The sequence below is a fragment of the Bos javanicus genome, chromosome 18 (assembly GCF_032452875.1).
Source record: "Bos javanicus breed banteng chromosome 18, ARS-OSU_banteng_1.0, whole genome shotgun sequence".
NCBI lineage: Eukaryota > Metazoa > Chordata > Mammalia > Artiodactyla > Bovidae > Bos > Bos javanicus.
The window spans coordinates 51705383-51731477 of record NC_083885.1 but is presented as its reverse complement, the minus strand read 5'-3'; the positions used below and the strand labels follow the sequence as shown (position 1 = coordinate 51731477).

At 45.0% G+C, this 26095-nt stretch overlaps 1 protein-coding gene across 1 annotated transcript; it reads left to right on the top strand.

The window, feature by feature from the left end:
- The first annotated feature begins 173 nt into the window (after nucleotides 1–173).
- Nucleotides 174–5708, top strand: LYPD3 (LY6/PLAUR domain containing 3). The gene is made up of 5 exons (XM_061388507.1): nucleotides 174–1401; nucleotides 2161–2292; nucleotides 3070–3240; nucleotides 3490–3651; nucleotides 4674–5708. Exons 1-5 carry the CDS (start codon nucleotides 1317–1319, stop codon nucleotides 5198–5200), a joined length of 1077 nt encoding a protein of 358 aa, XP_061244491.1. The 5' UTR covers nucleotides 174–1316; the 3' UTR covers nucleotides 5201–5708.
- The last annotated feature ends 20387 nt before the right edge of the window (nucleotides 5709–26095 follow it).

The window sequence follows — 26095 nt, the reverse complement described above, 5'->3', positions numbered from 1 at the left end:
TTAGCTCCTCAATCAAGGATCGAATCCACACTCCTTGCATAGGAAGGCAAAGTCTTAACCACTGCATTGTCAAGAAAGACCCTTTCCTTTCTTTTTGTAAGAATAGTGTACATACAGTAAAGTGCATAAATATACAGCATATGGTTTGGTGATTTTTTTACGTATTTGTAGTTATATGTGTAACCACCACCCAGATGAAGACAGGAGGGGCTACTTACTATTACTCTTTTGGGGCAATACCTTCCTAAAATGACCCCGATTTCTATCACCACTGATTAGCTTTGCCTGTTCTAGAACTTTCATAGAAATGGAGTCACATGGTATCTTTATCTGTTTAAGACTTCTTGAGGTCAACATAAAGTTTTTGAGATTCACGTTGCTGCCCAGGCCAGTAGTTGGCCCATTTTCATTGCTGGGTAATTCCTTGGGTTTAGTGAATTCATTTCTTGAGAAGTTTTTGCATCATCTGCCAGACTGAATCAAAAAGCAAATCTAATTGTGTCCCCCAGAAACATTCTCCATCTTTCTCAAAATTAATTCAGATCTCTCTGCAGGGCTTGGCATGCCTGGAACAGTGTGACCCTGCCTGGCTCTTGTGCCTCAGTTTCCCTCTCACTCCCCTCACCTTCTGAGCTCCAGGGTCACTGCTCTCCTCTCTGGGTTTGAATGGTCCATGTTGCTTCCCACCGAGGGCTTTACCATGTGCTCTGCCCCCATCCCGACCTGCTTCACTGTTTAAACCTCCAAGTCTTTATCAGGCAACTCAGTGACTTACATCTCCAGGGATGCTTCACTTATCAGCCCCCTACTTCTGGACTCCACACCTCCTTTTAGCTCCCTCCTTTTCTTCCATCATTGTCTTGGCTGGAAATAACAATTTGGATGATTATTTAATTCATATCTTTCTCCCCCACCAGAAAGTGACCTCTTGGAGGACCAGCACTGGTTCTGTTTAGTATCCAGCATCACCCGACCCCAAACCTGCACTCATTCAATATTTACTGGATGCTGAGCGTTGAGTTGACCCCTTCTGTGAGCCTCAGTACTCTCCTCTCTCCCCCGTCTCAGATCCCAAACACAGACTTTCTCCTGGGAACTGCCAGGGAACCATGACTCCCGCCCTTTCCCTCCTTGGCAGCTGTGGGTGACGACGCACCCAGGGGCGGGTGTCACGCCCCACAGCGGACGCTGATTTGGCCCGGTTGGGCAAGGCCAGGGTTGCCTGGGGGGAGGTTACTCATCCCGGGCTCAGGTAAGAGGGCCTGGGTTGGGAGGCGGCACACCTAGGGGGTAAGCCGAGAGAGCAGGACGGAACCATGGACCCCGCCAGGAAAGCAGGCTCCTGGGCAGTGATCTGGACTACTGGCTGGCTGCTCCTGCTGTCGCTGCTGCTTCCAGAAGGTGAGTCTGTTGCCAGAGAGGGCGGAGGGGGCACAGTGGGAGCTCTAAGGAAGAGTCTGCCCCCCACCCCGCCACCCCTCAATGGAGAGGGCTGCGGGAAGAATCTCCTGTCCAGAGCAGAGGGAGCTGTGGGGAAAATTCTTCCACTTGGAACAGGGGGATTGTGGGAAAGATCACCTGCTTCGGTGGGGGAGGGGGTGCTCTAGGAAGGATTTGCTACCCTGGGCAGAAGGGACTATGGAAACTTTCTTCCATCCTGAGTAGACGTCGAGGGGTGGGTGGGGGGTGGTGGGAAGGGATGTCTCACCGAATGACTTGACTGTGGGTAAAATTCTCCCATCCTAAGTGGAGAACTGAAAGAAGGAGTCCCCCCATTTAAGTCAGGGATCCCCCACCTTGGGCATAAGGGTCTGTGAAAAAGATACTCCCACTGTAGGCATGAAAGGGACACAATGTATCTCCTGGTCTCAGATTTGCGGCTACGTTTTCCTTGTCCCTGAGGAGGGCAAGCAATCCACTCCAGTATTCTTGCTTGGAGAATCCCTTGGACAGAGGAGCCTGGTGGGCTACAGTCCAAAGGGTAGCAAAGAGTTGGACACGACTGAAACGACTTAGCGCGCGCACATTTCCTTATCTCCCTGCCCTGGAAAAGGATGTGCGGTACAGTTGCACAGGGGTGGAGGGACTGGGAAGGACTATTTCCTCTTTGAGGAAACTTCAGTTGGGATCGCTTAGTTCTACTTGCCTCTGCACCCCCAGGAGCGAAGGCCCTGGAGTGTTACAGCTGTGTGCAGAACGCAGATGACGGGTGCTCGCCGCAGAAGATGAAGACGGTGAAGTGTGCACCAGGCGTGGAAGTCTGCACAGAGGCTGTGGGGGCCGTGGAGACTAGTGAGTGGGACCTTCTGGTCCTTGCGTACTAGCTTCCAGCTCCTCCATCCGGGCCCCGGCTTCTTATAGTCAGCCCCTCCTTCTGACTTTGGCCACACCCACTCGAACGCATCCCCATTCTTCCCTTTCTGTCTGCAAGGGCCTGGGCCTTTCAACACACCCACGCCTTTAGGGCTTAGAGAAGTGAGGACTGAGCGCTGCGCAGGGGTGAGGTGACCTGGGAGAATCCAGACCTGGGACCTCGTCTCCTTCAAGGGCACAGCCTGGCTCACTGAGATCTCGCTATCGCCTTCTGACCCTTCCCAAATCCTCTCCACCCCAACCAAGCCTCCCCCATCCAATGGGGCCCTTGGTGATGGAGACCCATCCTAGAGATACTCTCCTAGGGTCCCAAGGCTGAGGTTTCGGGTCCCTCTGACCCGCCCTTGTCTGAGGTCACAGCTCCTAGGAGGCTCCATCTATCTCTGATCCTGTGCCTTTTTCGTCAGTCTCAGGCTCTTTCAGATGTTGCTTTCCGGGTGAGACTCCCTGTGGTCGTGCCCCTTCTTATCTCCACTCTTACCCCATCCCAGCTTTTGTGTACAGTATCTGTCAGCTTCTCTGTCCCCTCATACTCAGATCTCTCAAGTCTGTTGTTCTTTCCCCTCGGATCTGCTCTTTCTGAACCCCCTCTCCCCGGCGCTCCCCCCTTGGCCGGCCTATCTTCTGGGGCCGATCTATTCGAGGCCCCGCCCAGAGGCCACGCCCCTCTGACCCCGCCCCCTCCCCTCTTCGCAGTTCACGGGCAATTCTCGGTGGCAGTGCGGGGCTGCGGTTCGGGAATCCCCGGCAAGAATGACCGCGGACTGGACCTTTACGGGATTCTAGCCTTCATCCAGCTGCAGCAGTGTTCCCAGGACCGCTGCAACACGAAACTCAACCTCACCTCGCGAGGGCTCAACCCGGCAGGTCGGTAGGGGCGGAGCCACAGCCCCGGGGGCGGAGCCACGCCTGGGCGGAGCGGCTGGGCGGCGGCCGCAAGCAGGAGGCGGGAAAAAAAATCCTCAAGGCTGGGGGCGGGGTCACACCCTGGGGGCGGGGTTAGAGGCGGAGCTGCGTGTCCGTCGAGGGGCGGGGACGTGGACTGGAGGGACGCGGAGCAGGTCAGTGCTTCCTGAACCCCCTGGACCGCTTCCTTCCTTCTTGCCCGCCTCGCAGGCAATGAGAGTGCCTACCAGCCCAACGGCGTCGAGTGCTACAGCTGCGTGGGGCTGAGCCGCAAGGAGTGCCAGGGCAGGGCGCCGCCCGTCGTGAGCTGCTACAATGCCAGCGACCATTTCTACAAGGGCTGTTTCGACGGCAATGTCACCTTGACAGCAGGTGAGCGGAGCTCCAAAGCACCTGGCCTGCATGGGTCGTGGTAGCCTTTTCTGAGGCCTCATGGGTGGTAGGTAATAGTACCCTTTTACCCAAAGGGTTCCCTCACCTTCCCGCGCCTTCTGGGAACCGTAGGCCTAAGTTGGTGGCTTGTCCTAGAGCATCATGCAGTCCTATTCCCAGGATAGCACGGGAATAGGAATACTTTTGTCCCAGAGTTTTGGAGGAAATATGTTTTCACAGAGGCTTGCCAGGTGCAGAATGGGAGGATGTGCAATGGGAAATGTATTTAAGTCTCTAAGATTCTGCCCAGGCATTGTGGGGAATCTAGTCCTTAAAACTCAAAGGTTAGTGTCTGCTAATACTTTGTCCCACCCCAAAGTATTAGGAGAGATGTGGTTCAGCCTCCAGGTCTCTGCCTCAGGGAACCATGAGTTCTTGAAATCCCATCCTCTGCAGGGTGTATTATGGGAGATGATGGACGCTGATGCTGGAAAAGATTGAAGGTGGGAGGAGAAGGGGATGACAGAGGATGAGATGGTTAGATGGCATCGCCGACTCAATGGACATGAATCTGAGTACACTCTGGGAGTTCGTGATGGACAGGGAGGCCTGACATGCTGCAGTCCATGGGGTTGCAAAGAGTCAGACACTACTAAGCGACTGAATTTTGGCAACGGTGGCGTCAGGGGAGGAAGAGGGAGGCATTGCTCTCCTCTTTCGTCCTATTGAGAGGTGTTGTATCCCAGTTCAAACGTTTCTTCCAAAGCACTGTGGAACTTGTAGTTCATTCTACACATTTTTCCTCTTAAGTCCTATGGGAAATGTGGTCTACCAAGTACAAAAGACAGCAGGACAGTGTTTCTCAAAGTGGGGCCCAGATGGAGACATAGGGACTAATGGATGCAGAGCCCTTCCGTCCCCTGTTTTGGATGTTCTTGCTCTCGTGTTGCCCCTAAGTTTTGTTCTGGCTGTGCCTACCCCCTACCCCCAACCATGGACCTACTCATGTTTCTCTCCTGCAGCTAATGTGACCGTGTCCTTGCCTGTCCGGGGCTGCGTCCAGGACGAGTTCTGCACCCGGGATTCGGCGACAGGCCCAGGTTTCACGCTCAGCGGCTCCTGCTGCCAGGGGTCCCGCTGTAACTCAGACCTCCGCAACAAGACCTATTTCTCCCCTCAATTCCCACCTCTCGTCTTGCTGCCCCCACCTCGGTCCACCACCCTGGCCCCAAACAAATCTGTCAGTACTTCCACCTCAGCCCCATCCTCCACCGTCACCACCAAAGCTACCCCAGTCCCCACCACCACCCGGTCCACCACCAAAGCCATCACCCCAGCTCAGACCAACCAGACTTCTCCGCAAGAGGTGGGACATGAGACCTTCCGGGAAGAGGAAGCTAGCTTGGCTGGAGGTGCTAGTGGCCACCAGGACCGCAGAAATATGGGGCAGGACCCCATAAAAGATGTGACCCATAGTAAAGGCTCTGCGGCTCCTTGGGCGGGATGGGTGACTCTTCTGTTGGCCATGGCTGCTGGCGCCCTACTATGAGCTTCTCCACCTCTTGCCCTACTCCCTGGGCCCTGGATACCTCCATTTCCGTTACTTCTTTTCCCACCCCCTGGACTGGGCTGGCCCAGCCCCTGTTCTCCCCAGCTTTTGCTGCACTGGTTTGCGGCTTTGGGACACAAAGTTACCATTGTACATATATATATATATATCCTGCTGGGATGTTCTAGCTTTTTGAGGGAAGCAGCTGTATCCCCCACATCTTTGTCTCTCCCTGGTGTCCTCCTGATACTTAGGACAGTGGGAAGTCAGAGCTGTCCCAGGGAAGGAGGGAGAGACGGTGATAAGCTCTCTGTTCTCTGTTCCAGCCAACCTGGAATAGGAGAGGCGGTGGGGTTGATGGCTCTGCCCCCCGCTCCCCCAGGCCCCTCCATCTTTGTGGGAATCGTTTTTTTGGTATCTTCTCTTTTCTAGACTGTGAGCTCCTCAAGAGCAGGGCCCGTGCCGTGTCTGGCACATAAAGGCTTCAATAAAAGTTTGATTACTTTTATAGTGTTTTGTTTTAAAATTAAAAAAAATATTTATTTATTTGACTGTGCCGGGTCTTAGTTGTGAGGGATCTTTGAGTTTCGGCACATGGGATCTACTTTCCTGACCAAGGGTCAAACCTGGGCCCTCTGCCTTGAAGGAGTCTAAGTGTGTGGAGTCTTAGCCACTGGACCACCAGGAAGTCCTGTGTAGTGTTTTATAGGAGTTATTCCTAGTTCACTGCCGACACCAGACTCATGGGAAGTTGACCTAGGGTGGGATTGCCAAGACCGAGATAGAGAAACCGAGGTCCAGAGTTACAGCTCCCGCGTGAAGTCGCGTTTGAACACCTTTCACCTGAGTTGAGCAGCGCACGTGGGCTGTCCCACCCGGTGAGAGGGAGACTGGGTGAGAGCTCTGAGCAATGTGGAGGAGTGAATGGGACTCTTAGCAGTGCTTGGGAGCAGAGGAGAGTTTTGTTTCATGGGTTTACCTACCTTGCTATCTATCTGGTTTCTTGAGAATCATTGCACAACACGGGGAATATAGCCACTATTTTTTTTAATAACTGTAAATGGAAAGTAACCTTTAAAAATTATATAGGAAAAAATAGCCTAGCTTCATGATGAAAAGAAAAAAGAATCATTCAGTGGCTCGTTCATGGCATCCCACTTGTCCAAAGGGCTGGCAGGTGCTGCTGTCAGTCTTTGCTTCCTGTTGGGAACTTGGGGCCTGAGCCTCACCACCACCTTCTCCAATCAGATGAAGGGTTGGGGGGCCAGTGAGGAAAAGCCTGGCTTGGGAAGGAGAAACCCTGGCAGGCTTCTGGACTGACTGACAGAGGAGGACCAGAGGTGCAGAGTAGTGAGAGAGTAATACTGGGAATTCGCTGGCAGTCCTGTGGTTAGGACTCCGTGCTTTCTTTTTTTTGACTGCACCTCATGGCATGTGGGATCTTAGTTCCCCCACCGGGGATTGAACCTGTGCCCTCTCATTGGGAGTGCAGAGTCTTAATCACTGGACTGCCCAGGAAGTCCTAAGGACTCTGTGCTTTCACTGCAGAGGGCTGGGCTTCAATCCCTGGTGGGGGAACTAAGATCCCATAAGTGGTTTGGTGTGGCTAAAAAAAAAGAAAAGTAATATTGCTGATATTACCATTCATAATAGGGAGTATGTGAGTTAATAATAATAGTAAATAGTGATTATTATAACAAAATAGGGAATAAGAGCCTGAGCAACAAATAATACAAGTATCAGTAATGGTAGCTATAGTTAATGGGGATATTGGTCCTTTAAAAGAGTCTTACCAGATGCCAGGCTTGGGCTAAGGTTGTGTGCATCCATCTTTCTCATTTAATTTTCCATACAATTCTTAGATGGCATGATTTGGGGAAATGCAGGCTAAGAACGGCAAAGTAATTTAACCCACAGCAAGTCATATATTTATTATGTACCAGGTAGTGGTTTAAGGGCTGTACTTGGATTAACATATTTAATCTAACCAACCATCCTGTGAATTAAATATTGTTGTCATTCAGTTGATAAGTCATGTCCAACTTTTTGTGAACCCATGGATTGCAGCACACCAGGCTTCCCTGTCTCTCACCATCTCCCAGTGCTTGCTCAAACTCATGTCCATTGATTTGGTGACACCATCTAACCATCTTGTCCTCTGTCATCCCCTTCTCCTCCTGCCTTCAATCTTCCCTAGCATAATGGCTTTTTCCAGTGAGTCGGCTCTTCATATCAGGTGGACAAGGTATTGGGGCTTCAGCTTCAACATCAGTCCTTCCAATGAATATTCAGGGTTGATTTCCTTTAGGCTTGACTGGTTTGATTTCCTTGCAGTCCAAGGGACTCTCAAGGGTCTTCTCCAGCAGCACAATTTGAAAGCATCAGTTCACTGGTGCTCAACCTTTTTTATGGTTCAACTCTCACATCTGTACATGACTACTGGAAAAACCATAGCTTTGACTATACGGACCTTCGTTGGCAAAGTGGTGGCTCTGCTTTTTGAATTAAATATTAATGAATTAAGTAGTAATCATCTGCTTTTTATAAGATGAGAAACTAGGCCCAGAGAGGTCAAGTAACTTACCTCGTGTCACCCAGCTAATAAGCAATCGAGTTCAAGTTTGAACCCAGGCTGCCCAGCCTTATAGAGTATGATCACAAGCGCTGTAACTTTTCCCTCAGCTTAACTAAATTTTAGATAGACTTTTCCTGCCTCTAAACCACTGTACTCCCTCTCACCCTCATCCCTTCCAGAATCCAGACAGCCTAACCACAGATGTCCCGACCTCCTGTTTCTTAGAGCATGTACTTTAGAAGACTTGTCGTCATAAATTCTTTGCCCTTTTGAGATGTATGCGTGCGTGCTAAGTCACTTCAGTCAAGTCTAACTCTTTGCAATTCTATGGACTGTAGCCTGCCAGGCTCCTCTGTCCAAGGGATTCTCCAGTCAAGAATACTGAAGAGGGTTGCATATAAATCTCTAAAAGCCTCTTGCCAGTTTTACAACCCAGGAACTGTCATTAGAAAGGACCTGGGATCTATCTCTTTGAAATATAAACATCAAAGGAGACAGTACGTCTGTCTCCCAGTTTCCTGACTTCACTGGGGGCCTTTTTCCAAGTTGTGACACTGCTCCTTGCCCTGATGTTGCAAGACAGTTTCCTTTTCCCTTGGGTGAAGACAATTAGCAAACAGAGATGACCTGCCACCCCTACTTCCCACCCCAATTCTTAAAAACTCAACTGCCTGTGTTTCAGCCAAGTTGAGTTCAGACTGAATTCTAGCCTCTGTCTCTTAATTGGAATGGCTTTTTTTTTTTTCCTTCTATTTTTTGGCCATGCTGGGAGGCATGTGGGATCTGTTCCCTGACCAGGGCTTAAACCGTGTTCCTTGCAGTGGGAGCACTGTGTCTTAACCACTGGACCACCAGGAAGTCCACCTTATTGGAACATCTTTTTTTTTTTTTTATTACTATTATCTAATTTTATTTATTTTTGTATTTATTTGGCTGCATTGGGTCTCTGTTGCTGAATGTCGGCTTTCTCTGGTTGCGGCAAGAGGGGCCTACTCTTCATTGCAGTGCTTGGGCTTCCTGCTGTGGTGGCTTCTTTTGTTGCTGAGCGTGGGCTCGAGGGCACAGGATTGATAGTTGTGGCCCCCAGGCTGAGTTCCTCCGTGGCACGTGGGATCTTCCCAGATCAGGGATTAAACCCACATCTCCAGCATTGACAGGCGGATTGTTTACCACTGAGCCAAGAGGGAAGCCCTGGAACACCTTGGAATGAAGATTGTTAACTTAACCTGTGTGATTTTCGCTTTGATAAGCAAGACCTGTTAACCAGCAGGTTACACTCTTTAGAGGTGACTCTGAGTCTGTATTTTGCCGTCTTAGTAGTCTAAGTCAGAGGACTCCTGGGTTTCAAGGGTGTTGAGACTGGAAATCATCCTCTTATCACCTCTCATTCTGTGGGGGTGGGAGTTTTCTAATTTTTGGAGGAAGTTCCAAATTCGGGAAGTGGGTGCTGTCGGATAATATGTTTCAAAAAGTAAAATCAGCTCTTATACAGATCCAGGATGTCCAAGATTTTATTTAACTCATTTATGAATGAGAGGACCCTTACGTAAAATGTTGCAACCAGTTCAAAGGAGAATTCCAAGAGCACATGCATATAGGTGATCGGGAATGCTAAAAGAACTGGTCAGTATCCAGAGAGAAATAGTCAACGATAATCTGCCAGGCAGGAATATTTGCATTGTTATCAGTTTATATCATTTTAGTGTTACTATCATAGTTAAATTTTTTTTTTCATTTGTTTTGATGACCATTTTTAAAGTCTTTATTGAATTTGTTACAATATTGCTTCTGGTTTATGTTTTAGTGTTTTGACTGCAAGGCATGTGGATCTTAGCTCCCTGACCAGGGATGGAGCTTGCATCCTGCTCCCCTGCTGCTTTGGAAAGCAAAGTCTTAACCACTGGACCTTTAGTGATTAAGATAACAGAAATTTATTGACTCACAGTTCGGACGATTGCAAATAATTTTTGTTTGGTAAAGAAAATAATTTCTGACAGAATGACTTCTGCCCAGTAAACAATAAAGCCCCAGAGAGTAAGGTTTTATCACCCTGTAAGACAAGAATTCATGTTGAATCTCATTTTTTAAAGAGTCTTTTTATGTGGAGTATTTTTTAAAAAGTATTTATTCGATTTGCTTCAATATTGTTTCTGTTTTCTGTTTTTTGTGTTTTGTTTTTTTTTTTTTTTGCCACTAGGCATGTGGTTATCTTAGCTCCCCAACCAGGTATGAGATCCAAACCCCTGCATTGGAAGGTGAACAGTCTTAACCACTGGACTGCCAGGGACATTTCAGCATTCTTTCTTTTGTTGACTAAATATACTTCCATCTGGTCTATAGGCTTTTATTATATATTTTAATATTTGACTCTGCTCGGTTTTATATTTGACTGTGCTGGGCACCCAGGCACCTTTTTACAGTCGGGATTCTGGCCCGCCCCTGGCTGGCTACGCTCCCCAGGTTCCCCACACCCCGAGATTCCCCACAGCCCCCCAGGTTTCCCCACAGGAAAGCTGTGTGTGGGCTTTCTCTGGTTGCAGCGAGCGGGGCTACTCCTCATTGTGGTGCTTGGGCTTCTCACTGTGGTGGCTTCTCTTTGTTTCCAAGCACCGGGCTCTAGGAATATTGGCTCGGCTTAGTAGCCTCGAGGCATGTTCGATCCCTGCTCATCTACAGGCTTTTGAATTAACTGTATTCCTTGCGTTTAAATCTCAGCTCTGTTACTACTCTATACCAGTCTTCTTATCATTTGTAAAGTTAATATCTAAACTTTACGGAATTTGAGCCCTAATCAATAATAAATAAGAAGACATATCCCTATTACCCACAGAGAATCAGATAATCCCTGAATGGGTCTGTTATATGTGGTTCCCCTTTTATCTTATTTCTAAGTTTTAGGCCATCATGGCCCAACAGAAGTATATTGCAAAACACACTTAAATTACATATGTAAATAACAATTTTCTAGTATTCATGTTAAACAGGTAAAAAGAGAAGATCCAATTCTTTTGTATATGATCTTTGTAGTTAAAAAATATTTTACAGTGCAAGATATTTAATCTTGAGAGTCTCTTGGACTGCAAGGAGATCCAACCAGTCCATCCTAAAGGAGATCAGTCTTGGGTGTTCATTAGAAGGACTGATGTTGAGGCTGAAACTCCAATACTTGGGCCACCTGATGTGAAGAGTTGACTCATTGGAAAAGACCCTGATCCTGGGAAAGATTGAGGGCAGGAGGAGAAGGGGATGACAGAGGATGAGATGGTTGGATGGCGTCACCGACTCAATGGACATGGGTTTGGGTGGACTCTGGGAGTTGGTGATGGACAGGGAGGCCTGGCGTGCTGCAGTTCATGGGGTCGCAGAGAGTCAGACACGAATGAGCAACTGAACTGAATATATTTAATGTTATCACAACAAAACAGTATTTCTTCTTATACAATATTCTGAACAGCCACAAAAAATGAAAACCTAAATCCAGTCTTTTGAACCAAATCTGGGACATCAAAATGCTTTTTCCTCATAGTCTTATGTGCACACTATTTAATACATAATAGAAATTCTATTATAACAAACACAAGAGTGAACATTAAGTGTATTTGTTGTGTTCTGTCTTACCTGCGGCTGGCTTCCTAGGTGGCGCTGGTGGTAAAGAGCTTGCCTGCCAATGCAGGAGACGTAGAGACTCGGGTTCAGTCCCTAGGTTGAGAAAAATTCCCTGGCGAAGGGCATGGCAACCCACTCCAATATACATGCCTGGGAAATCCCATGGACAGAGGAGCCTGGTGGGCTACAGTCCATGGAGATCTCAGAGTCAGACCAGGACTGAGCGACCATCACCTTCACTTTTCATTATCATTTAAATATATAGTCAATGTGAAAGCATTATTCATAAGATATTTTGGGGGTGGATGTACTAAGTCTTCGGAGTCTAATGTGTATCTTATGCTTATATTACATTTTAGTTCCCACTAGCCACGTTTTAAGTGCTCAATATCTAAAGCTTTAGAGCTTTGTATAAATGAAGATATATTGTGTGTCCTTTTGGGGGAAAGGCTTCTTTCACTCAGTGAAATACGGTATTGTCAAGTTTATTTATTCATTCTTCTATTGCTGGACACCTGTTTCCAGTTTGGGGCTGTTATGTTATAAAGCTGGTGTGAGTGTTCTTATAGATTTGTTTTTACAAACACAGGCTTTCATTTCTCTGGCATAAATATTGAATGGAATTGCTGTGTCAAAGGATGGGGGTATATTAAGTTTAATAAGAAACTAGCAGACCCTTTTCAAAATCGGCTATCCACCTCCTGCGATGGAAATGTGGAGTCTTAACCACTGGACCACCAGAAAGTGAAAGTGCAAGTCTCTTGGTTGTGTCCGACTCTTTGCAACCCCATGGACTATACAGTCAGTCTATAGCATCCTCCAGGCCAGAATACTTTCCCTTCTCCAGGGGATCGTCCCAACCCAGGGGTTGAACCCAAGTCTCCCTATTGCAGGCGGATTCTTTACCACCTGAGCCACCAGGGAAGCCCTAGTCCCTAATCATTTGGAGTAACCTTTCACTAGTGTGGTATCTAAGAGGATAATGGGAGGAGCTTCGTGGAGTGTTGAGAAGAAATAAAATAGGAGAGCATGCAAGTATATGGGACCAGAAAAGCCTAGGCTGATTTCTAGGCAGAATTAAGGGCCAACTGAAGGTTATATATCATAGATTTAAAGTCAGAATTTTCAACAGGGTCAAGTGATTTTCTTCTAGTTTGAGAGAAGGGTAAAAATGGAGTTGGTCTTATGGTTGTCCGGGGGAAGGATGGGGAGAAGGGATAGTTAGGGAGTTTGGAATATAGTGCAGTACAGACTGCTGTATTTAAAATGGATAACCAAGAAGGACCTACCGTATAGCAAATGGAACTCTGCTCATTGTTTTGTGCAGCCTGGATGGGAGAGGAGTTGGGGGAGACAGGACGCATGTGTGTATGGCTGAGTCCCTTCGCTGTTCATCTGGGACTAGTTCATCTGCTATGCCCCAATACAAATAAAAAGTTTTTATAAAATGGAGTTGGTATTGCTAAGCGAGGACTTTGAAATGAAGCCAGGAGGCTAGTAAGGAAGTGTGACTTCTGCACGCTCAGCCTGGATGGAATCTGATCTTTTGATTAGATCACCGGCCAGAAATTCAAGATACTTACCACACACTGCCCTAAAGTGACTCGTGACCTTCTGTCTACTTGTTGGACTTCTATCCTAAAACAACTTGTGATTCCCTAAGGACAAATATTTTCCGACTCTCGTTAGAGTCAGTCACAATTCTCACCTGGCAGCTTTTAACAACCTTGTGGCTTTTTGTCTTTATGAGTCCCTGACTTTTCCTCTTCCTCGGAACACTCTTTTACCTTTACCTGGTCTGTGTCTCCCAAATTGCAATTTGTAAAACCACCAATAAACTCTTTTTTAAAAATTCGCAGCCTCCTGCATTGTTTTTTTGGGGTTGACACCAGCTCTGGTCACTTACATCACTCTGGTACAAGCATGAGTGGGTAGAAAGTTGGATATTGGCAGATTGCCTTACAAACACGATCAAGTCAGGGACTTGAGAGTATATGCAAAAATGTGATTCTAAGGCTGAAGAGTGGAATTTAAGGTTGAAAGGGAGGGACTTTAGGACCTGAGGGCCATGGCAGACAATCTATTCATTTGTTTAACATCCAGTTCCAGTTCAGTCGCTCAGTCTCAGTCGTGTCCGACTCTTTGCGACCCCATGAATTGCAGCACGCCAGGCCTCCCTGTCCATCACCAACTCCTAGAGTTCATCCAAACTCATGTCCATCGAATCGGTGATGCCATCCAGCCATCTCATCCTCTGTCGTCCCCTTCTCCTCCTGCCCCCAATCCCTCCCAGCATTAGGGTATTTTCCAATGAGTCAACTCTTTGCATCAGGTGGCCAAAGTATTGGAATTTCAGCTTTAGCATCAGTCCTTCCAATGAACACCCAGGACTGATCTCCTTTAGGATGGACTGGTTGGATCTTCTTGCAGTCCAAGGGACTCTCAAGAGTCTTCTCCAACACCATAGTTCAAAAGCATCAATACTTCAGCACTCAGCTTTCTTCTCAGTCCAACTCTCACATCCATACATGACCACTGGAAAAACCATAGCCTTGACTAGACAGACCTTTGTTGGCAAAGTAATGTCTCTGCTTTTGAATATGCTATCTAGGTTGGTCATAACTTTCCTTCCAAGGAGTAAGCGTCTTTTAATTTCATGGCTGCAATCACCATCTGCAGTGAATTTGGAGCCCAGAAAAATAAAGTCTGACACTGTTTCCACTGTTTCCGCATCTATTTGCCATGAAGTGATGGGACCAGATGCTGTGATCTTCGTTTTCTGAATGTTGAGCTTTAAGCCAACTTTTTCACTCTCCTCTTTCACTTTCGTCACTTTCATTGTTTAACGTATTTATATTTAATACTTACCATGGGTAAGGCATCATGCCGAGTGGTGGGATATAGCTTTGAACAAGAAGTCATGGTTTATCTGAAAAAGAATATAGATATAGATATGTATGTATCTGAATCACATCGCTGTACACTTGAAACTATCACAACATTGTAAATCAACTATGCTTCAGTTAAAAAAAAGAACGCCAGAATAAATCCAAGCACGTATACTTAACATCTATGTGCGTGTATGTGCTTGGCTGCTCAGTCGTGTCTGACTCTTTGCGACCCCATGGACTGTAGCCCACCAAGCTCCTCTGTCCATGGGATTTTTTTCTCTAGTAAGGATACTGGAGCAGGTTGCCATTTCTTCCTTCAAGGGATCTTCCTGACCCAGGGATCAAACCCCCATCTCCTGCATTGGCAGGTGGATTCTTTACCACATATTAAGGGGAATTCCCTGGCTGTCCAGTGGTTAGGGCACCACATTCTCACTGCTGGCATCCAGGGTTCAATCCCTGGTCAGGGAACTAGCTACCAAGAAAAAATCATGATTCCTGCCCCTGTGAGGTGGAATATGGTTGAGTGGTTAAGAGCTTGGATTCTGGAACCACAGTGCTTGCTTTCAAATCTTGGTTCTGCCAACTAACATCAGAACCACTTGGGCAAGTTATTCAACTTCCCTGTGCCTCAGTTTCTCCACCTTTAAGAGAAAAGCAATCTAGAGGTAAGGAAATACTCAAAAAATGATGGGGATGTCAGAAGGATGCAGGAAGACATCTTAAAGAGGCTTCTTATGACCAAATCTGGAACAAATTGAACGTCAGATTAAATAAAGATAGTAAAGGATTATCGGGCTTCCCTGGTGGCATGTTGGTAAAGAATCCACCTGCCAATGCAGGAGATTTGAGTTTGATTCCTGGGTTGGGAAGTTTCCCCTGGAGAAGGAAATGGCAGTCCACTCCAGTATTCATGCCTGGGAAATCCCATGGACAGAGGAGCCTGGCAAGTCCCAGTCCATGGTGTTGCAAAAGAGTTGGACACAACTTAGCCACTAAACAACAGCAACAAAAAAAGGATTATACTCCATTAAATGAACAAGAATTCATGACTACAGACTGATTTAAAATAAAAGGAGCAAAAGCACATTCCTAGAGTTACAAATTAAAGAATGATGTAGAAGGAATAATTATCATTGTACAGGTCACCATTTGACAACCTTTATAATGACAATTCAAGCAAGATTCAACCATAGATACTGTGACATTGTGATTTATAATAAGAAACCTATATTTGTCTTCATCCTGGTTTCTGATGCAGAGCTCCTAAAATGCTTGGAAATTCCTAAGTGATAAGAGTGGTAAAAGAGTCTTGATATTTATAATAAACCCCTTTCAACCACACCTGAGTTTATGCTTATGAGGTGACTTTTGGAAAGCACCTGAGGATGGGGGCTGGTTATCTGGGGAATCAACCATGTAATTAGAGAGGTTGGAATTTTCAGGCCCTCCCAACCCCCACCTCCCAGGAAGAGGGAGGGGCTGGAGGTTGAAATCGATCACCAATGGCCAATGATTTAATCAACTGTGTCTAGGTAATGAAGCCTCCACCCCAAACCCCAAAAGCCTCCACCAAAACCCCCAAAAAGATGGAGTTCAGAGAGCTTCCGGGTCGATGAACTGTGGAGGTGTTAGGAGGATGGTGTGTCTGGAACTCCCCCGCCCCCTCCTGGGATCTTGCCTTGTGCATCTCCTCCTTCTGGCTGTTTCTGAGTTACATCCTTCTGTAATAAACCAGTAATCCAGTAAGTAAAATGTCTTTCTGAGTTCTTTATTAAAAATTTTTTTAAGTTGATTATGTTGTATTTTCATTTTATTCAGTTCAAGACATTATCCACCCCCCCCCCTTCTTCTATTTTGGCAACACAGCATGCAGGCTCTTTGTTCCCCAACCAGGGATCAAACTCAGGCTCCCTGCCTTGGGAGAGAGGAGTCTTAACCACTGGACCACCAGGGAAGTCCCTCTCTGAGTTCTTTGAGTTGCTCGAGCAAATTAACCAACACCAGGGAGAGGGTTGTGGGAACCTCTGAGCTATACATAGCCCATCAGTCAGAAGCGCAGGTGACAACCTGGACTTGTGATTGACATCTGTAGTTGGTAGCGGCTGAGCTTTTAACCTGTGGAATCCGACGCGCTCTCTCAGTAGATGGTGTCAGAACTGAGTTGCTTGCTTGTAGTGTTGGAAAAAAACATACAGGTTTAAACTAGTGGATTTAACCCTCCTACACTGTTGGTGGGGCTCTAAATTGGTACAGCCACTGTGGAGAACAGTATGGAGGTTCCTTAAAGAACTAAAAATAGAACTATCACTCCTGGGCATATATCCAGAAAAAAATCATAATTCAAAAAGATACATGCACCCCAATATTCACTGGGGCTATTTACAATAGCCAGAATATGATATCATATGATATTTGTCTTTCTCTGACTGACTTCACTTTAATACAATAATTTCTAGGCCCATCCATGTTGCTGCAAATGGCATTATTTCATTCTTTTTATGGCTGAGTAATATTCCATTATATATATATATATGTACATTTATATATATATATATTGCAGATGCAAACACTGAGGTACAAACAAGATTAAGTGTTTCCTCAAAGCTTCCCAGAACAGAGATTTGGACCCAGGGAGTCCGACCTCAGACGGTGCCCCTTGAACAACTAGTTCACACGTTAGGTTTTGGGGGACGCAAATGGGAAAGCCCTGCCCTAACTTCTGCGTCTTGCCATTTAGCGCCGTGCTGTTCAATACGGCAGCCACTAGCCACATGTGCTACGTATATCTAACTTTTTTTGGTTTCCACTTCCTGCTCTTTTAAAACTTTATCTTGGCTGTGCTAGGTCTTCACTGCAGCCAGTAGGTTTCTCTAGTTGCGGTTGAGCGGGAGTTAATCTCTAACCCCTGTGCTCCAGCTTCTGATTGCGGCAGCTTCTCCTACTGCAAAGCACGGGCTCAGTAGTTGTGGCGCTTGGGCTTCGTTGCGGTGAGGCATGTGGGATCTTCCTGGACCAGGGATCGAACCCGTGACCCATGAATTGGCAGGCAGATTCAGGGAAGTCCTGTCCCTACATTTAACTTTAAATGATTAAAATTAAATAAAAAACGTAAATTCAATTTCTCAGTGCTCTTTGAGTGCTCAGATAACCACCTGTGGCCGTTGTATGAACAGTTTCAGACATAAAATTTCCCATTATTACAGCTGTCAGTGGACATAAGCAATAAACAAACTGTAATAGGAATAGAAAATTTTGAGTGAGTGTTTGAGCCAAACAGAGCAATAGCCCAGGAGACACAGATTCAAGAAGCACTTGAATTGTGTTTCGCTAGACCACAGAAAGAGGGAGGCTTGTAAGAGCAAAAACCACAAAATTACATAAATTGTTTGTCAAGAGTCAGGACTGGAACTAGCGAGAAGTAAGGGTGCTGTTTAAGCAAGGATTGGTTGGGATCCAAAGTGGGTTGCTTAGTTACAACGGGAGTTCTTGAGACCATAAGGTTGCAGCTGGCAGCTGCTAGCGGATATTATTTTGAAAATGGCTGGTGGTATCCTCAAATCCAGTACAGTTCAGAAAACGCAAGTTCTCAAGTGATGCAGGAATGGGTCTAAAACCACATCCGCAGTGGCCACTCAGCTCCATTTTGAATGACTGAACCACAGTTACCCCATTTGAATTTTTAAATGCATTTTCTTTCATGGTTAAAGCAGATGAACTTCTTCTGATATGCCACAAAACTTGCTGATCTTTAAAATTTAAGTTAGCTTGGGAATTCCCTGGTGGTCCAGTGGTTAGGACTCTGTGCTTTCAGCGCTGAGGGTCAGGGTTCGATACCTGGTGGGGGAACTAAGATCCCACATGTCGAGCAGTGAGGCCAAAAAAAGAGAAAGTTTGTTAGCTCATATATAAGCCAGAATGAGTTCCTGGAATCTCAATATATGAAAATTTCTTCCATCATAGCACTGGACCCTAGTGTATAGATGGAAAGGTGGAAAAGGTGTATAATTTCAATCCCCACAGCAGAGGTGATGTTGATGAGCAATGGGGCCGGGTTAGATGGTGTGTCAGCAACAGACTGGGGAAAAATTTAGCCAGCTGGACATTTTCTCTCCTCACTCTTAGCTTTAATCTTTATTATTATTTTTTTTTGCAGGCTTTTCATCTGCCCCCATACGCCTGTTATTTTTTCCTACTCTCCACCCTCCCTCTGACGTATCTATCATCAGCATAAATTCAGTTATTAGTCTATTGTAATCCTAATTGCTTTGATCCATATCATGATGAATTTCCAGTGGGCTGAATCAGAATTATTTTTGTGCTAGAATTGTGTCTCTCCTTGGTTTGCTTTAGGTTGCATGCATGCTAAATCGCTTCATTCGTGTCCATCTCTGTGCAACTTTAGCATCCTCTGTTCATGGAATTCTCCAGGCAAGAATACTGGAGTGGGTTGCCATGCCCCTTCCAGGGGATCTTCCTGACCCAGGGATCAAACTCAGGTGTCCTGCATTGGCAGGCCAGTTCTTTACCACTAGCGCAAGCTGGGAAACCTTTCTTTAGATTAGGTAAAATAAGAAGATGAATGTGGAGTTTGAGGTGGAGAGATCTAGTTTGTATTCTATATTTATTACCTATGTGGATTTGGGCAGGTGACTTTACCTCTGTGAGCCACTGTGCCTCTTTTTGTAAAATGAAGATCATCACATGTGCTTTCTAGGGGTTAAAGTGAAAGTCGCTCAATCGTGTCCAACTCTTTATAGTCCATGGAATTCTCCAGGCCAGAATACTGGAGTGGGTAGGCTTTCCCTTCTCCAGGGAGACTTCCCAACCCAGGGATCAAACCCAGGTCTCCCTCACTGCAGGTGGATTCTTTACCAGCTGAGCCACAGGGGAAGCCTAAGAATACGGGAGTGGGTAGCCTGTCCCTTCTCCAGTGGATCTTTCTGACCCAGGAATCAACTCGGGGTCTTTTGCATTGCAGGCAGATTCTTTACCAACTGAGCTATCAGGGAAGCCCTCTTAGGGTTAGCATGAAAATAGTGACAATTAGGTCTGTAACAGCCCTAGGTGGGTAGAACATTTAATGACTGGTAGCTGCTGTCATTTGCAGACACTTTGCTTTCTGAGTTCTGCACTTGTAATTCTTCAGGGCAATACATACATCATGTGGCACAGAATGCCACATTCAGAAGCAAGATCTGGGGTTTCAAGCCACTGGATTAGAAATCTACAAGGTGGGACTTCCTTGGTGGTGGTTAAGACTTGGAGCTTCCACTGCAAGGGGTGGAGGTTCGATCCCTGATTGGGGAAATTCCACATGCCAGAAAAAACAAACAAAAACAAAAAAGAAATTTATAAGGTGGGAGTTTACAAATGCCATCAGCCATCACGACTATGGATTGAAACCCAAGTTGGAGTTGGAGTTTGTGGGCTTTATTTACTTACTACCTTGTTAGTTTATATGAAAAATCTGACAATGTGACTTCAATGAATGAAAAAAAGTGAAAGCAAAAGATGCTCGGTCATGTCTTAGTGAGCCCATGGACTGTAGCCTGCCAGGCTTCTCTGTCCTTGGGATTTCCCAGGCAAGAATACTGGAGTGGGTTGCCATTTTCTTCTCCAAGGATCTTCCTGACCCAGGGATCCAACCTGGGTCTCTTGCATTATCAAATCAGATCAGTCGCTCAGTCATGTCCGACTCTTTGCGACCCCATGAATCTCAGCACGCCAGGCCTCCCTGTCCATCACCAACTCCCGGAGTTCACGCAGACTCACGTCCATCGCGTCAGTGATGCCATCCAGCCATCTCATCCTCTGTCGTCCCCTTCTTCTCTTGCCCCCAATCCCTCCCAGCATCAGAGTCTTTTCCAATGAGTCAACTCTTCGCATGAGGTGGCCAAAGTACTGGAGTTTCAGCTTTAGCATCATTCCTTCCAAAGAAATCCCAGGGCTGATCTCCTTCAGAATGGACTGGCTGGATCTCCTTGCAGTCCAAGGGACTCTCAAGAGTCTTCTCCAACACCACAGTTCAAAAGCATCAATTCTTCAGTGCTCAGCCTTCTTCACAGTCCAACTCTCACATCCATACGTGACCACAGGAAAAACTATAGCCTTGACTAGACGAACCTTTCAGATTTTTTTTACTATCTGAGCCACCAGAGAAGCCCGTGACTTTAATAAAAACACACTTAAATGTGGTTGTTAGGGAAAAATCTGATAGGATGTGCTCTAGCATATATTAAAGAAAATCCAGAATATCCTAGTCCCTGCTTTTGAAAAAAACAATTGTCAAGCCCTTGCAAGGCAATCTCTAGATTCCACCTGTCCAACAGAACCTCCAGTGACCATGGAAGTGGTCTGTAGCCTATGTTGTGCACTGTGCTAGCAATGAGCTCATGGGTGCATGTTTAAAGGTGGTGAGTGAGAGACATCAAAGTTTTAATTTTGTTTAATTTGAATTAAATTTAAGCAGCCGCTTGTGGCCTGTGACTACCTTGTTGGACAGCGAAGCTCTGGTCTGACAGCCTGAGTGCCGGTGAAAGTAGGAGGCTTGTTCTTGTAACCGGGTTGGATGAGCAAACAGTGGTTCCTGGTTCGGGATCTAAGCATTGACATCGTTCCTCCCTGATTATGCAAGTCTGTTATTGAGGACTAGTCTCTGCTTTCAGAATCAGCCTGGCCATTGAGTTTCTCTGAGCCTTGGTTACCCAATCTGTCAAATGAGGGATAATCATATTCCTTTTGCAAGGCCTTTTGTGAAGGCAGCCTAAAATTCTAAGCCAGCTTTTTCTCGGCTGCGTGACCTTGGGCACATTACTTAACCTTTTTCGGCTTTAGTATCATTACCTTTAAGATGGGAGTGAATGTTACCTTCCTCCTAAGATTGTTGGGAGGATTAAGAAGTATTTGTCAAGTACTTAGAGCAGTGCCCAGGGCGTGATACAACCTATATATGTATTTGCTCTTATATTAATAATATGCTTGTGGACAAAATCTGTAGGTCAGGAAGTCAATTTAGTAAGTCTCCACCAGTGCTTTTGGAGTCTTTCTTTTCTGTGTGTCTTAGAATTTCTTTTTCCTGTGTTATGTTAACCATTTATAAAACCACATTTGATATTACCTTTTTTAAAAGACTGAAGTTGATATATAACATTTCAGGTGTACATTCTTATTTTCAGATTATTTTCCATTGTAGGGTATTACAAGATAGTGAATATAGTTCCCCATGCTATACAGTAGGCCCTTGTTGTTTATATTTTATATATAATAGTGTGTATCTTGGAGAAGGAAATGGCAACCCACTCCAGTGTTCTTGCCTAGAGAATCCCAGGGACGGGGGAGCCTGGTAGGTCTATGGGGTCACACAGAGTCGGACATGACTGAAGCGACTTAGCAGCAGCAGTGTGTATCTGTTAATCGCAAACTCCCAATTTATCCCTCCCCCCTTTCCCCTGTGGTAACCATGAGTTTGTTTCCTGTGTCTGTGTGTCTGTTTCTGTTTTATAAATTTATCTGTATTAGTTTTTAGATTCCACATATAAGTGATATCATATAATATTTGTCTTTGTCTGGCTTACTTCACTTAATATGATAATCCATTCACTATTATATATATTTTTCAATTTATTTTATTGAAGTATATTTGATTTACGTGTTATGATCTTTTTGAGCAAGGCTATGCTTTGTTTCATGATGTGTTTCTTTCAGTTTCACAAATATGTTTTGTACCGTTTTTGGTGTCAAATACATTTCTTACCCCAATGTGTACAAACAAATTTCAAAAGCACTGCTTTAATATTTTTAAATTGCAAAGATCTCAAAGTTGCTGAAAAGTTGCAAGTACAGTACAAAGAAATTATTTTTCCCAAATCATATGAAAATGAGTTGCCAAACTTATGCTCCAACACTTATAGATATTTAATGTATTTCCTACACACAGGATCATCTCTTACATAACAAAAGTATAACCTCAGAAATAAAAACATATTAGCAGTGATGAATTACTACCATCTAATCTTCATGCTGGGACTTCCCAAGTGGCTCAATAGTAAAGAACCCGCCTTCCAACGCAGGAGACATAAGAGACTCGGGTTCAATTCCTGGGTCAGGAAGATGCCCTGGAGAAGGAAATGGCAACCCACTCCAGTATTCTTGCCTGGAAAATGCCATGGACAGAGGAGTCTGGTGGGCTACAGTCCATGGGGTCACAAAGCGTCAGACATGACTGAGCGACTGAGCGCTAATTTTCATGCTCCATTCAAGTGTCACCATTGTCCCAGTAATGGTGTTTACAGCAGAGGTTCCACTCCAGGCTCTTGCATTGCATCTTGTTGTCATGTCTCTTTTGCTTCCTTTAGTCTGGAAAATTTTTTCATTCTTTCCTTGACCTCCGTGACTCTTGTGAACATTACAAGGCCAGTTTTGGCTAGGATGCCCATGAATTGGTGATCGTCTGATATCTTCTCCTGATCAGATTCTAGTCATGCGCTTCTGGCAGGAGGGTCACAGAAGTGATGTTAGGATCTTACATCCATCAGGATGTTGATGCTAAGGTGGAGTCTTTCAGCCTTCTCCACTGTAAAAGTTACTCTTTTCCTCTTTGTGATTAATATGTTTTCTGGGAAGGTCTTTTGGGGTCATGTAAATACCCTGTTCGTCGTCAAAACTCTCAATTTATTCATTTATTTAGTCATATCAGGATAAACTCATAGCGTCAAAGAACTGTAATCTATTACAGTCACTGTTTATTTTGATGTTCCAGTTGTTCCCAATTTGACCTGCCCTTTCCAGCTGGTTCCAGGTCATTTTGGCCTGTTCCCCTCATCCTGTTTTCTTTTCTTTCATTTTAGAAGCTAAGTGATTTAAAAACATTTTTTTTAAATTGGAGTAGAGTTGATTTACATTGCTGTGTTAGTTTCAGTTGTACAGCAAAATGAGTCAGTTTCCCTGGTGGCTCACTGGTAAAGAATCCACCTGCAGTGCAGGAGATGCAAGAGATGCGGGTTCAATCCTTGGGTTGGGAAGATCCCCTGGAGGAGGGCATGGCAACCCATTTCAGTATTCTTGTCTGAAAAATCCCATGGACAGAGGAGCCTGGTGGGTTACAGTCCATGGGATCCCAAAGAGTCAGACATGACTGAAGTGACAGAGCACGCACATACATATATGTATGTATACACATTTATATGTATATATTTACATATATTAATAAATGTATGCCTATAGATCCCCTGGAGAAGGGAAAGGCTACCTACTCCAGTATTCTGGCCTGGAGAATTCCATGGACTGTATAGTCCATGGGGTCGCAAAGAGTCGGACATGACTGAGTGATTTTCACGTCACTTCACACATGCCTATGTACACACACACACACACACACACACACACACATACACACCTTTTTTTAGAATCTTTTCCCATATAGGCGATTACAGAGTACTGAGTAGAGTTCTCTGTGCTAAACAGTAGGTCCTTGTTATCTATTTTGTGTATCCCATCATTCTTTACACATTATTTTGCTTCCTGGCACAGCAGGGAATGGCAACGCACTCCAGTATTCTTGCCTGGAAAGTCCCATGGACACAGGAGCCTGGAAGGTTGCAGTCTATGGGGTAGCAAGAGTCGGATACCACTGAGCCACCAAGTGCACACACACAGCCCAGCAATAGGGCTCGCCTTGTATTTGGTCTGTCCCAGTTCTAGAAGTAGGCTTTATTCCGAGAAGCCCTGATCTATTTCACTAGAGAGTGACATTTAGAAACCAGGAGTTTGAAGTTACATGTGGTCATTGCTGTTGGCTCTTACTGCATCCAGGATCTCTCAGTGGGCAGAGGTAGGGAGTGTGTGTGTGTGTGTGTGTGTGTAGATATAGGTTAAGGAGGCATTCTTACATGAACAATTTAAAGAGATAGAGGAAAGCAACAGAATGGGAAAGACTAGACATCTCAAGAAAATTGGAGATATCAAGGGAACATTTCATGTAAGAATGGGCATGATAAAGGGAAAAAAATGGTAAGGACCTAATAGAAGTAGATGAGATTAAGAAGAGGTGAAAAGAATACAAAGAACTATACAAAAAAGTATTGATGACCTAGATAACCACAATGGTATGGTCACTCACCTAGAGCCAGACATCCTGGAGTGTGAAGTCAAGTGAGTCTTAGGGAGCATTACTACAAACAAAGCTAGTGGAGATGATGGAATTCCAGCTGAGCTATTTAAAATCCTAAAAGAGAATGCTGTTAAAGTGCTGCACTCAATATGTTAGCAAATTTGGAAAACTCAGCAGTGGCCACACGACTGGAAAAGGTCAGTTTTCATTCTAGTCCCAAAGAAGGGCAATGCCAAATTATGTTCAAACGACTGTACAGTTGTGCTTATTTCACATGGTAGCAAGGTTATGCTCAAAATCCTTCAAGCTAGGCTTCAGTAGTACATGAACCAAGAACTTCCAGGTATCATGCTGGGTTTAGAAAAGGCAGAGGAACCAGAGATTTACATCTATATTAAAAAAATTTTTTTTAAACTTAAAATATACCGATAAGGGTTTCTTTATTCAATCTTTGATGAGAAGCCTAGGCTTTTTTTTTTTTTTTGAAATACAATTAATTTACAATGTTGTGATATTCAGGTGTACAGCAAAGTGATCATATATACACACATGTGTTTGTGTATATAAACAAATATATATAGATATATACTTTTATATATTCTTTTCTACTATAGGTTATTACAAGATATTGAATATAGTTCCCTGTGATTTACAGTAGGTCCGTATGGGTTATCTGCTCCATATATAATAGTGTGTATATTTTCATCTCAAACTCCTCATTTATCCCTTCCCCTCCCCCACTTTCCCCTGTGATAACCATGTGTTTGTTGTCTGTGTCTCCGAGTCTATTTCTGTTTGGCAAATAAGTTCATTCGTATCATTTTTTAAGATTTCACATATAAATGATAACATATAATATTTGTCTTTCTCTCTCTGCCTTGCTTCACTCAGTATGATAATCTCTAGGGCCATCCATGTTGCTGAAAATGGCATCATTTCATTCTTTTTTATGGTTGAATAATATTCCACCTGTATTTATTTCTACATCTGTCTTTCTATATTGAAAGTCATGAGTTTACATTATCTCCAATTCCAACCCAGCACTATGGGGCTCATTCTAGGTTTCTCCCTTTATATCATTGTAGCTCACTTTTCTGGCAGTGAAAAAACTGGCTCCTGGTGCTCCTGATATATTTACCTATTTGCCGGATCCTCCTGAGAGTAACCAGTCTCTTATGGCTGCCACTGCCTGCTCCCCTGGGCCCTGGGAGTGGATTACCTATTCCATCTGAGCCCTGACACCCTATTCCTCGCGACTCCAACCCCTCTTCCCGACAATACTTGTTTGTGCTGAGGAAGGGAAAGGAAAGGAAGAGATCGATGTGTTTAAAATAGAATAAGGACTTCCCTGGTGATCCAGTGGCTAGGACTCCACACTCCCAATGCAGGGGACCTGGGTTTGATCCCTGGTCAGGGAACTAATCCCCACAGGCAGCAACTAAGAGTTTGTGTGCCCCAACTGAAGATCCTGTGTGCTGCAGTGAAGACCCAGAGCAGCTAAACAAATAAATATTTTTAAAAACTTCCTTTCCTTATAAAATAAATAGATTATCGTTTTGCTCTTCCAATTTCTACTTAGAAGCCCCTAGCCATTCTTTCCTTTCCTTTTCTGTTTCTTGTTATTAATACTTGGTTCCGTTTAAGTTAAGTGTTCTTTTACTGAACTGGACATATCTTATAAATCTTTTTAGTGCGATGCTCACTGTAACAGA